The 14,069-nt window shown below is 43.4% G+C and overlaps 1 protein-coding gene across 2 annotated transcripts in view; it reads left to right on the top strand.

The window, feature by feature from the left end:
* PDE6A (phosphodiesterase 6A) overlaps positions 1 to 14,069 on the top strand; it is a 66,532-nt gene that overhangs the window by 19,549 nt on the left and 32,914 nt on the right. For both annotated transcript variants that reach the window (XM_007188659.2, XM_007188658.2), the window contains 3 exons: positions 194 to 268; positions 5,177 to 5,241; positions 12,265 to 12,331. In XM_007188659.2, coding sequence (XP_007188721.1) covers positions 194 to 268; positions 5,177 to 5,241; positions 12,265 to 12,331 — 207 coding nt within the window. The remainder of the gene's footprint in view (positions 1 to 193; positions 269 to 5,176; positions 5,242 to 12,264; positions 12,332 to 14,069) is intronic.

Raw genomic sequence — 14,069 nt, 5'->3', positions numbered from 1 at the left:
TATCCCAAAGCACAGACATGACTGACATTCTCCAACTCTAGTGAATCTTGCAGCCCTTCCAACCTTTGGTTTCACTGAGCTCTGCCCATCTTCCAGATTTCAGTGATAGATGACTCATACAGGTAGTCTTCTTTTCTTAATCTTTGTCTGATCTACTTTCAAGACACATAATTATTGTTTTTCTCATTCCTAGGAATTTTTTGACGTGTGGCCAGTCCTGATGGGTGAGGCTCCACCCTACTCTGGTCCCAGGACTCCAGATGGAAGGGTAGGTCTCTCTCTAGCCTGTCCAATATGATCAAATGTTTAATGAAACGCAAACGAATAAGGCACTGTAGGCCCTGCTGAAGTTTCTTTACCACTTAGGTATTTATCTTCTCTGGGTTGGGTTGTCTCCCTTGAAATTATAATTCCTCACAATTGCTCAAGCCCTGTAATTTGCAAGGTATTTTAATATCTCACTGGAGTTTCACAATAACCTGGTGGGACTGACAAAGGAGGAATAAATATTCTCATTCCATAGATGAGGAAAGAACTCCAGAAAGATCAAGCAATCTGCTCAAGGATCCACCCAGCAGGAAAACTGTAGACAATTAAAGCTTTGAATAATCTTAAAATCTAATCTAAAATGTACAAATTGATAGCCAGGTCAATTCCAGCCAATAGATAAATATGTTTGGCTACATAAGTTTTTTTAGTTTTTCTTTGTTTTTACTTTAAAACAGATTTGAATTGGCAGCTTAGCACTTAAAAATCAAGGTATTTCTGATAAACATCTAGATACTCAGTTTCTTTTCAAAAGGTGGCGGATCAGTCAAAACTGGACCCACAGTCCTGCAGGGTAAATTTGATTGGAGCTGAGTAGCAGCTGCCTCCTTGCAATGTGTGGCCTGAACTCTCTAGTTTGCACGGTCCCCCCGACTCCTCCTTGTATACCCCTGGCCTCCTCCTCTCATTTATGTTTCTATCAGGTGTCTCTTGGCACTTCAGTTTGTGACCTCTGGTTTCCACTATTGCTACATTTTAAAGATGAGGCATAAACACTTTAGAGAAGCTGAAATGAAATGTGTGGGGATGTAAAGATGCAGCAGGGTAAACAGACCTGGCACTCGAATGGCCTATAGAACCTGTAGAATGACAGAATGACTTTAGCTGAGGCCACATAGAATAGGTAAGCAGCAGAGTCGTGTCCTGAATTGAGTTTTAGTGCAGCATTCTTCCCACAAAACCTTCCAGCCTGTCTGAAATGGTATATCAATTTCTGCTAGGAGGCCTGATTCCCCCCAGCCAACACTAACCCTACCCAAAATAAAGATAAAGGACATTGTGTGTATGTGTCTGTGTCCCTGTGTGTGTGTGTGTGTGTGTGTGTGTGTGTGTGTGACAGACTTTAATCTTAATTCAAACTCTAGGGATTTAGAATTAACACCCTGGCCTGTGAGTTTCATATACACACCAGAAAAGATTTCAACCTTGGAATCTAAACTGTTCTGCTTTATCCAAAATGACCTTTATAACCTGCCGCTGTCCAGTTTCAAACTACTCTTTTGCCCACACAATTTCATGATTTCATTTGGGAAGACTGAGTCTTCAAGGCTTACATCATGTGCTGCTGTCAGAAAACTATTTGGGGACATTTTTCCTTTTTAAGTACAGCTTTTTGTGTTGGCATAGTTGAGATGTTACTACTGAGCTTTTCATCTAATTCACATATGAGCTGGACTTGTTCCTAAAATTTAGAATTCTAGGAACTATATAGAATAGAGATCACCATAGCTTTCAGACACCACCAACTTCAATTAATTTCAGTTTCCCGGGCTGCTTTAATATTCAGCTCTCTGAGCTGAGCCCTGAGGTCAGAGGTCATCTCCAATTCCATGACAGCCAGAGAAATATCAGGCTCTATCTAACTTATCCTTTTGCCTTCTAACATCACTCTCACACTTTATCTGCCACATTCACATTAGAAATACAATTTTCATCTGGATTTTGACCAATACAATCTTCATCTGGATTTTGATCAATTAACCTCCCCAAATCTTGGTTCTGAAGTTCCCCAGAAGCAACTACACCTCACTTCATCTCCTCTTAAAAATAAAGTGTTGTGTGTGTTTTGAAATTACGAAAAAGGCTAAGTAGGCTTCATGGAAAAAAAAAATAGCACTTCTTTTAAAACTGGTATATTTCCATGCATGATGATTTGGCTCTGGCTGTATGTGGCTCTTTCAAAGACCCTGTGTTACAGCATCAGCTGCTTAGGTGCAAGGTGACAAAGGCACTCATTGATGGCTTGGTTTTGACTTTCCAAAGGCTGGTGAATTTCTACATGAATATGGCCTTGAAAGCAACTTGGCTGAGCTACAGTGTGTGGAGAAAGTTCTATTTACCTAAAGCACACTGATCTTTTTGTTGCTTTCTGTGAAAGCACAATTGATTCTCCTGTGGGTTTAAAAGAAAAAAAGTCCATTTCTCACCTTTCTAAAGGAATCTCATGGAGACCCCTGGGTGGGGCAGTTTACCAGGCCCAGGGATCCAGCAGCTTCCCTGGGAGAGCAGTGAAGAGCCCAGGCCCAAGGACAGATGGCCCTGAAGCAAGAAGGCCCTCTCCCCCTCCCAGAAGGAAACAGCTCTACCAAAGTCCCAGCAGATAATGTGGCCATCCTTTGATTTCTAGAATTGCCCATAGGATATGACCTCACTGTTTTAAAATGTTCTTACCACAATGTATTTATATTTATTGAAAAAGTAATACATGAGCACAGAGAACAGCTCACACCATACAAAAGAGCACAGCACAGAAATCCAGCCTGCCCTGAGGCAGCCACTGTGCCACTGTGAGCGGTCTACCTTTCCCAAATGTCCATGGACATTCCTGGGTGTGTGTGTGTGTGTGTGTGTGTGTGTGTGTGTGTGTGTATACACACACACACACACACACACATTCCACCACCACCACCCTTGACAAGTGTGATGATTCTATTTTGTGCCTTACTTTTCCCGCTTGAGTATGTTTTGGCATCTTTCCCTACCAGCACAGATACAGCTAGTCGCTCTGGAGACATGCGAAGTATCCACTATGTGCAGGCACTCAGTTTGCTTAACCATCTCCAAGTGATAGATATCAGCTATCTCCAGACTTTTTAAAGCAGTCTGGTTGAGAGCCCTAGATGGGGAAAACAATGCTGTTACCTACATTTTGGAATATATCTATAGGATTTATTAGGATATGTAGAATTACTGGGTCAAAGAATATGAGCATTTTAATCTATGAGAGACTACCTATCTATGCTAACTCTCCAACCATAGTCTTAGAATCATAGCTGGAAGGGGCTTTAGGGATTCCCTAATTCAGTTTTTTAAATTCCCGGATTATCTTTAGAACCCAAGACTCCCACAGTGGCTGCCTGGGCCAGGGGTGAATGAGGGCAGAGGAGGACAGGACAGGGAGGGAGGGAAAACCAGGAGAGATGCAGGATCTCCATGTACCCAACTCTGCTTCCATTAGGGTGGCGTTACTTTCCTCTGCTTTATAGGATTAGGGCCCATGCTTTGTTAGGGGAAAGGGTTCTGCTACTTGACACCAACAACAAACAAACACCACCGATTTTACAGCTGGGGAAACTGAGGCCCAGAAAGGACACATAGTGGAACCAAGACCAGAGCCTGAGTCTTCGCACTCTAGATCTATTCCTAACTCCATTTCATCGTGCTGTGGGGTTCACCTGGTCTTCCCTTGGATGTTTCCTACTGCAGGGAGCTCATACCTACCGTGGAGCAGCTGATGTCATGGGAGCCGCTAGAGAAGGGTTCAATCACTGTAGCTGCTTCCAGTGCTGGGCATTGAGGAGCAGAGCCTCTCTCTCCCTCGTGAGCCTGAAGAAGGTCACGATTGCCCGTCAGCTAGACACCCTTGACTAGACGAGGAATTTCCCTTTGTGGAGGTTCTGAGTCAGGAGGCCTGGATGGGGCCCAGGTATCAACATTTAAATCTCTAGGGCAATATTTCTCAAAATAACCTGTAGTAGAGGAACAATTTTTTTTAATTTCCAATTTATTTTGGACTGATACTTTTCAAGATATGATAAAAGTCTATTATGCAAAAAATAAAAATTTAAAAAGACATGCAAAACTTGTCTTTTTTAAATTATCAGTTTCAACGGACCTAACCTAACTCAGTCAAATTGCTGTAAAAGTTTCTAAACACTGACTGTCAATTTCTGTTTTTATCTCATCATGGAATAGTAACAAATAGTTTGCAGACTGGTACCAGTCCAGGGACCACACTTTGAGTAGCCCCCATTCTAGGTGAGAGTGCTACAGAGAGGAAAACACTATTTTAAGCTATTAACCTTACATGACAGCAGAAAGAGCTCTGAGCACAGGAGTCAGGGGCCAAGGTTCTGGTCCTGGCTTACTGTCTTACTAGAAATGAGTCCTTTCCTCTCTCTGGGTCTCAGTTTTCCTCTTTGTAAAATGATTATTACTAACCTGCCCATCACATTCCAATAAGGTGATGGATTTTTTCCCTGGAGAGCTAGGGAAAAGGAACCACCTGCCAGTATCCAACCCCATGTTAGGAAGTCATGTAATTGAACAGATCTAATTTAAGAGAATAGGGGTTTTAATGGTGTAAGGAGGTGGGAGGGATGGAAGAGGTGGAATATGAGTTGGGAAGCATGAGGGATGATTGGGAAGGCAAGTCTGGAAGAGCTGATGCAGCAAAGAGCAGCTGAGTGGAGGAGTGAAGGAGAAAGGGGGCCGTGACCATGGAGCTGACCCCACATGGAAGATGGCTGGGTTGACGATGACACTAAATGGGACAGAAGCCTCCTTCCACCTCCCTCTCTCACTAGACTCCACCAGCAATCTTTCTCTCTTTCTCCTTGTACTGAACCCCCAGATTCCCTTGGAACACTTCCTATATCTCTTTCCAGCCCCAGATCCCAGCCCCTGCCTGGCCACTGTGAGCTGGTTCCAAGGAGGAGCACACTGAACCCTGAGAGTCAGCTGAGGACAGTGAGCTCCAGGGGCACTGGGACACGCCCTTAGAAGGTCAGGCTGGTGCTTCTGGAAAACCACAGGGCACAGGGTAAAGAACAAAGCCTTTCTCAAGGACACACTCCTGCTGAAGTACTGTCTCAGACTCTGAAGAACTTTCTCTATCTCTTTTGCCTAGGAAATCAACTTTTACAAGGTCATTGACTACATCCTGCATGGCAAAGAAGACATCAAAGTCATCCCGTAAGTCTCTTCTCAAAACATGTAGAATTGCAGGCACATTATCAGTGTCCATAAGATACTCATTCCAAGATCGACACTAACCAAACCCAAGAAGGCCACACACTCTGTTCGAGGCAGGGAGAGCCGTAAGGAGGCAGTGTGGAAGGGTGGAAAGACCATGCAGTTTGGCAAATGAGGCTGGATTCTGAGTCAGCTGCTGTGAGTTTAAGTCCCAAGTCCAGTGTCAATAAGTGGCCTGGGGACTTCCCTGGTGGTGCAGTGGTTAGGAATCCGCCTGCCAATGCAGGGGACACGGATTCGATCCCTGGTCCGGGAAGAACCCACATGCCGCGGAGCAACTAAGCCCGTGCGCCACAACTACTGAGCCTGCGCCCTAGAGCCCACGAGTCACAACTATTGAGCCCACGTGCCACAACTACTGAAGCCCGCATGCCTAGAGCCCGTGCTCCGCAACAAGAGAAGCCACCACAATGAGAAGCCCGCACACCACAGTGAAGAGTAGCCCCTGCTCATAGCAACTACAGAAAGCCCGAGCACAGCAACAAAGACCCAACGCAGCCAAAAATAAATAAATAAATAAATTTATTAAAAAATAAATAAATAAGTGGCCTGTCTGGGCCTCTCTATAGAATGAGGCCACGGCGTCTGATCACGGCTTTTCAATGATTTTCTATGGAGGCACTTCTGGGGCCTAATGCAGAGGGTGAGGCAAAGGCAGGAAGTTGGCAAAGAAAGTGACTCAGCCCCCAAGGAAAGCTTATTCTCTCTCTCTCTCTTTTTTTTAAAAATATTTTATTTATTTATTTAGGCTGCCACAGGTCTTAGTTGTGGCACACACGATCTTTAGTTGCTGCATTCGAACTCTTAGTTGCAACATGCATGCGGAATCTAGTTCCCTGACCAGGGATCGAACCCAGGGCCCCTGCATTGGGAGTGCATAGTCTTACCCACTGGACCACCAAGGAAGTCCCGGAAAGCTTATTCTCTAATGTCTTCTTATATGACCTAGGAGGATAATGAAAAGGCAAGAACTCCCAGAGGGTGAGGCCTCCAACCTACCTGCAGATGGTGGAAGCTCAAAGGCCATTTTAAGATTTCAACAGTCAAGAACGTTTTTAGTATCAGCTTGTACTTTTTGATCAGTAGAGCACTCTCCAAAACTTAGCTGCCTTGTTACCTATGTGAATCCTCTGTGGGTACCAAGAGCCACCCCACAGTTCTGTCTGAGGCTTGGCTGTCTTTCCCAACTGAACTGCAGACTCCGTGAGGCTGTGATCAGCCTCTGTGGGAGAGCCTCACCTTTGGTCTCTTTTCTGGTCCAAATGAAGGGATTTATAGCAGGTCACCTTAATCCTTAAATAGTGGTTGTGAGAGGCCACAACTGTTGTCAAACAATTTTGATAATCCTGTCACTCAGATCACTCAGTTCTCTGGTTTATCTTTTACTGGTTGGGGATGAGAGACTGCTTCAGGTTCCTGAGTTTCTGGGTTCTCTCTGTTCAGTCCTGTTTGCATGAAGACTGAGTCTTTCCTAAACTCATCTCTTTCTTTTTCTTTTTTTTCCTTGTTAACTGCATATTCTGCCACCATTCTGTTTTCTAACCACTTCTCTAGAGGTGCCAGTTTATCAAACTCATTGCCTGTATTCTGAGTTATCACAGATCACAGTTCTCCCCAATGTCTCACCACTCCTCACCAAGTATCACACCCTTCTAGCCTCTGATAACATCCACCTTGCTGCCTTCTACAGTGTGGCTGTATCCACACTGAATTTAATATAAATTCTTAGAAGTAACTTAAAGAGATTATACTATCATGCAGCACGGAAACAAAAAGTGCCTTTGAACGGCACAAAAAGCCAGGAAAAAGGTGTGAAATATGATAAAAATCTATACCTAAATGCTAAAAGAGCTCTGTTGATATTCATAAAGTAATAATTATAAGTTCAAAAAGCACTGTATTACAGATTAATTGGCAGAATATTATCTTTCTCAGTTGCATATAAGAAATGGTTCTTGGGAATCCCCTGGCCATCCAGTGGTTACAACTCCACGCTTCCAATGTAGGGGGCATGGGTTCCATCCCTGGTAGGGGAGCTAAGATCCCACAGGCCACATAGCATGGCCAAAAAAAAAAGAAAGAAAAAAAGACAAAAAATCCCCAGTTCTTGTAAGAACTGATGAGTTCTGAGATATACATGAAGAAATACCATATATCCTATTTACAAGAGAGCTATCTAAAAGATAAGAATACAGAGAGAATGAAAGTAAATGAACAAAAAATATGCCTTGCAGGTGATAATCAAAAGAAAACTGATGTAACTATGTGACTATCAGATAAAAATAGGTCTCAAGGTGCATTAGTAGAGGGACTTCCCTGGTGGCACAGTGGTTAGGAATCCGCCTGCTAGTACAGGGGACACAGGTTCAAGCCCTGGTCCAGGAAGATTCCCACATGCCGCAGAGCAACTAAGCCCGTGCACCACAACTGCTGAGCCTGTGCTCTAGAGCCTGCGAGCCACAACTACTGAGCCCACATGCCTAGAACCCGTTCTCCGCAACAGGAGAAGCCACCGCAATGAGAAGCCCGCGCACTGCAAGGAAGAGTAGCCCCTGCTCACCGCAACTAGAGAAAGCCCACGCGCAGCAGTGAAGACCCAGTGCGGCCAAAAATAAATAAATAAATTTTAAAAATAAATAAATAAATAAAGATTGTTCTAATTAGCTTTTTGTTATTAGCGAAAATAACATATTTATAAACAACTAGCATACTTTCATTGTGACCAGAGGATACCTCTGTATGATTTCAATCGTTTGAAATGTATTGAGGTTTGTTCTATGGCCCATTATATCACCAGTTATTGTAAATGCACAGGTATTCTTGAAAAGACTGAGTGTTCCGTAGTTTGGGGGTGAGGTGCCATGTTCTATATATATTCATTAGATTAAGTTTGTTATTATCTTATTCCAATATTCTCTATTCTGTTTGTTTTAGTCTACTCTATCAATGAGCAAACATGAATTTATCTATATATTCTTATATTTCCGTCAGTTTTTGCTTTTTTTTTTTTTTTTTGAGGCCTCGTTATTAAGCATATACACATTTGTAAATTCTTCCCGGAATTGAATTGACCTCTTTATCATTAAGTAGTATAAGAAGTGACTATATCTCTACTAATGCACTTTTTTAAAAAATTAATTTTCCACTCGCCGCAACTGGAGAGAGCCCTCGCACAGAAACGAAGACTCAACACAGTCATAAATAAATAAATAAAAGAACGTGAATTTCTTTAAAAAAAAAAAATTTAATTTTATTTATTTATTTATTTTTGGCTGCACTGGATCTTCGTTGCCGCGCGTGGGCTTTCTCTAGTTGTGGCGAGCAGGGGCTACTCTTCCTTGCAGTGTGTGGGCTTCTCATTGTGGTGGCTTCTCTTGTTGCGGAGCACGGGCTCTAGGCACGTGGGCTTCAGTAGTTGCGGCACGTGGGCTCAGTAGTTGTGGCCCGTGGGCTCTAGAGCACAAGTTCAGTAGTTGTGGCACACAGGCTTAGTTGCTCCGCGGCATGTGGGATCTTCCCCGACCAGGGCTTGAACCCGTGTCTCCTGCATTGGCAGGTGGGTTCTTAACCACTGTACCACCAGGAAAGGACCCAGAAAAATCTTCTTGTGCTTGGAAACTAGAAACTACGTTTCTGAAAAAAATAAAAAGGAAAACACTTCCATATAATCCATGGGTAAAAGAAGAAATCAATGGAAATTATGACATATTCTGAAAGAATGAAAATATTACATATCAAAACCAATGTGATGCAGTGAAATCATGCTTAAGGTGAAATTTACAGTCTTAAATATTCATATGAGAAAAGAATACAATATAAAGTAATAAACTCTGTACCCACTTGTATCAGTCGGGGTCCCAGCAGATAATAGGCGTCACATTCAAATTAGGGTAATTCAAGGAGGCTTTACTTATAAAGGGATGAATTATAGAGGTGTGGGTGGAATGAAGGAAACTGAAAGAGAATATGCTAGTAGTGAGGTTGTTGTAAGCATTCCTGGGCCCAAAGGAAATTTCTAGAACCTGGAAGGAGAAAGAGTCACGTAGAACAGGGCATCTTGAGAGAAGTGTTGCCTTTCAGTCAAGAGATGCAGCAAAACCAGAGCAACCCTGCCAGGGGGAACCCAGGGAAATAAATAGCCTGACCTAACTGGTCTACCTTTCTCTAGTTTTGGCCAGGTCTCCTCATTGGGCTAAATTCAATCAGAAGCTGGAAGGCCAGGCACCCTGTTGATGGAATCCACACAGATTGGCCTCCTGGGATAGGGAGGAGCAGGTTGGAGAGTGGATCTGGAGGGGCAGACAGAAGCTATCCATCACATCATCTCAAGAAACTAACAGCAAACGAGCAGATAAACAAACCCTCCCCAAAAGAATAAAGATAAGCCCAGAAATTAATGAAATAGTAACAGAGTAACGAACAAATGCCAAAAGCTGGCTTCTTGGACAGATTAATAAAATTGATGAATTTCTGGCAAGACTGAGCAAGAAAAATAGAAAATCAAATGAGCTGTATCAGGAAGGAAAAGGGGGATAACCACAATGACACCGAAATTAACAAGATAGTAAGAGGATATTATGCCAAAAATATTGTAAATCTAGATGAAAGCAGCAAATTCCTGCAAAAATAAAACCTACTAAATATAAATCGCAAAGAAATAGAACACCACAATAGTCTTATAACAGTAAAATACATTAAAACCTTCCCACAAAGACATTCCAGGCCCAGATGCCTTCAGGGGCGAGTTCTACTAAATATTTAAGGAAGAAATAATGCAATTCTCATACAAATTATCCAAGAGACTAGAAAAAGAAGTGGCTAGCATAAACTTGACACCAAAACTCAACAAAGACTGTATGGAAAAAGAAAATTCAGACCAAGCTCACCTGTGAACATAGATGCAAATATGCTAAATAACATTTTAGCAAATAATAACTAAAAAGGATTATACATCATGACCCAACTGGGTATATTCCAGGAATGCAGGGCTAACATTAGAAAAATGAATAAATACAATCTGCCACGTTAAGAGAAACATGACATAATTATCTCCATAGAGGAGAACTTTCTTAACCTTCTAAAAGTAATTTTTCTTTTAATGTCTGAAAATACTAAGTATTGACAGAGACATGGAGTAAAGGAAGCTCTAATATACTGCTGATGGGAGTATAAATTGGCATGACCACTTTAGAAAACAGTTTGGTCTTACCTAGTAAAGTTGAAGACATGCACATCTTATGACCCAGTATTTCTACTCCTAGAACTAGCACATGGAATTGAATGCACATATACACCAGAGTGTTGGAAGCAGCAATGCTCATATTAGCCTCGCACTGAGGGAAATGTCCATCAACAGTTGAATGCATAAATTATATGCAACCTTACCAGGGAAAACGGCTGAAGTCAATCAAACAAATGAATTACAGCAACATGAAAAAGAAGTCCAATGAAATAATGTATGCACATTGATTCTACCTAAAACAGGTGAAACAGGCTACAGGAAAACAGGCCACAGAAAAGCAAGAATCATAACATTGGGACAATGGCTACCTTTGGGGTTTGGGAGAAGGTTGCGAGTGGCAGGGGGGCAGGTCAGGGATTTCCAAGGTACTGACAAGGTTGTTCTTTCTTGTTTTTTTAAAATAAATTTATTTATTTATTTATTTATCTTTGGCTGCACTGGGTCTTTGTTGCTGCACACGGGCTTTTCTCTAGTTGCGGCGAGCAGGGGCTACTCTTCCTTGCTGTGCATGGGCTTCTCATTCTGGTGGCTTCTCTTGTTGCGGAGCACAGGCTCTAGGTGCATGGGCTTCAGTAGTTGCAGCACACGGACTCAGTAGTTGTGGCACATGGGCTCAGTTGTGGCTCACAGGCCCTAGAGCACTGGCTCAGTAGTTGTGGCGCATGGGCTTAGTTGCTCCTCGGCATGTGGGATCTTCCTGGACTAGGGCTCGAACCTGTGTCCCCCGCATTGGCAGGCGGATTCTTAACCACTGTGCCACCAGGGAAGTGCCAGGTATAGTTTCATAGGTGTTCACTTTCAAACAACTGATGAAGTTTTTAATGCATTTGTCCATGAATGTATACATTTTTCGCAATAAACAAGTAAAAATAATACCCAAAATTGTGATATTGCTGTGTGGGATAAATAAGTATGTAAAGCACCTAGCTTAGTGCTTGATATGTGGTAGGAGCTCATCCTAGATGGGTTTCCCTCATTCTACATGATGTTAAGCTAACTCTCTGTATGTAAATACTAATGGAGGGAAATGATGGCATCTGTTTTTGCTCAGCAGCCAATAACAATCTGTTGGATGAATTTTGTCTCTTTTCTTAGGGAGTCAAACTCAGTGTGAAATTAATAAAACTGACTTATCACTTTTTTCTCAGTGTCTACATTTGGACATTAAGATGCTTAGCCAAGATTTGGGGCTTGGTCTGGTATAGTAAGTGGGTGCTTGGAGCCACCAGAGAAAAGAGGGAGGGTAAGATCCAGTTTCAAGTTTTTAGTCCAACTTTCCCTACATAAGAAGTTACCACTGGGGGCTTCCCTGGTGGCACAGTGGTTGAGAATCCGCCTGCCAATGCAGGGGACACGGGTTCGAGCCCTGGTCTGAGAAGATCCCACATGCCGCGGAGCACCTGGGCCTGTGCGCCACAACTACCGAGCCTGCACTCTGGAGCCCGTGAGCCGCAACTACTGAAGCCCACATGCCACAACTACTGAAGCCTGCGTGCCTAGAGCCTGTGCTCCGCAGCAGGAGAAGCCATTGCACTGAGAGGACCTCGCACTGCAGCAGGGAGTGGCCCCCGCTCGCCGCAGCTGGAGAAGGCCCATGCACAGCGACAAAGACCCAACGCAGCCAATAAATAAATAAATAAATATTAAAAATCTATTTAAAAAAAAGAAAAATATTTAAAAAAAAAAAAAAAAGAACTTACCACTGTCTTTGGCCTTTATAGGAATCCACCTCCGGACCATTGGGCTTTAGTGAGCGGTCTTCCCACTTATGTTGCCCAAAATGGCCTGGTAAGTAATACAACTTTGAAGGGGGAGAGTTTTGAATCAGGTGGAAAGGTGAAGGGATTTCAGATCAAGAGAGTGGGAAAAACGATGGGAAGTGTGTATCTCTAAAAGCCTGGTTCTCCCGTTTCTCAATTCACTCGACGGCTGGTCCAAGGGGATGCGCAGAGAATTGACATTTGAAGAAATATGAAATACACAGAGAAAGAATCCTCAGATGGAAAGGTGCACAGTCTCAGTGACAACTAAAGATACTTACGCAAATGTCAGTGATAAAGTCACAAGTGGCTGGTCCACCAGGCTCACCACAGAACAAGTCCCAGCCTCTCATCCCAGAGACTTAGTTGCCACTCCCAACCCCCCCACCCCATCCCTGCCACATTTCCAGCCACGCAGCAGAGCTCAAATGCTCTATCTCCCCCCATGCCCTACCCTCTCGGGGTGCAGGGTAGAGTGACAGTACCCCTACCCTAGAGAGAGGATCATAGCTGCACATCACCCCAATATTTGAGCCTGCTTATCTCTGTATCCTTCCCCAGGCACACACACTACACAGTGCTGTTCATGTATCAGGGTGTTTGTTTACTGGGCATTTTCTATGTGCCAGGTGCTGTGGTTGGCTCTGAGGATACAATGACAGATGAATCAAATAGTTTCTGTTCTGAAGCTCATCATCAAATGGGAGGTATCTTTATGAACAGATACTTAGACTATAATGTGATAAGGCCAGATAGAGATGTACATGGTATGTTCTAGGAACACAAAGTAGGAAGCATCTAAACCAGCTTTGCTTGCCAGAGTGTTTTGGCCTGAGTTTTAAAATAAATAGGGGTTAGGCAGGTGGGGCAGGAAAGGGGATTGCAGGTGGAGGAAACAACATGGGCAAACAACACAGGCTTGGAGGTTTGAAGCGACATAGTGTGTGCAGTTCCATGTTGCTGGAGTATTAGGTTTGAGACAGGAAGATGGCAAGAGATGAGGCTTGAGAGGGAGGGACGGGCCAGATCACAGTAGCCTTGGATGCCAGGTCAAAAGGGTGGGACTTTAATCTACAGGCGATGGGTTTTTAAGCAAGAGGTTGGCACAATGAATTTTCATTTTAGAAAGAAAACTCTGAACGCTCCCTAGAAAATAGATCTGAAGGGACGAAGACTGGAAGCAGAGTGAAAAGTGTGTCCTTACAACAAGAGATGAAGAACATCTCAACAAAGGCAAAGGCAGTAAAGAACACTAACTGTCTTCATTGCTAACAGCCATGGAGTGCTTACGATGAGCCAGGCAGGGAATACATTTGCTCATTTAATACTCATGACTCAGACAGAGATGAGGTGGAGAGAGGGAGATCAGGACTCAGATCTAACACCGAAAGGGCTTTGTGATTGGTTGTGAGCAGAGAGGGAGGGAGAGAAGGACCAAAGCCAATTTTAGGCTTCTAGACTGGACAGATAATGCTGCCACCAGGTTTGGATGTAAGATGCTGAGATCAGTTTCAGACAAGTTGCGACAGAGACTTTTTTTCAGAAGCAAGTGTCCAGCAAGTAGCTAAAGAGATGACTCAGATGCTGCGGAGCGAGAGGAGGGGTGGAGATGGAGATTTGTGTCAACAAAAGGTAGAGATCTGTACTGACTACACTACAGACAATATGATAGGATATCTGGTCCTTGACCACTTTGCTCCTAGGAGCAGATGGTACTTGAAACCATGAATGTGGATGAAGTCACCAGGGAGAGTGAGGGAGACTCG

Source organism: Balaenoptera acutorostrata, chromosome 2, assembly GCF_949987535.1.
Source record: "Balaenoptera acutorostrata chromosome 2, mBalAcu1.1, whole genome shotgun sequence".
Taxonomy (NCBI): domain Eukaryota; kingdom Metazoa; phylum Chordata; class Mammalia; order Artiodactyla; family Balaenopteridae; genus Balaenoptera; species Balaenoptera acutorostrata.
Note: the sequence above shows the minus strand (reverse complement) of the source record. Positions and strands in the feature narration are given on the sequence as shown.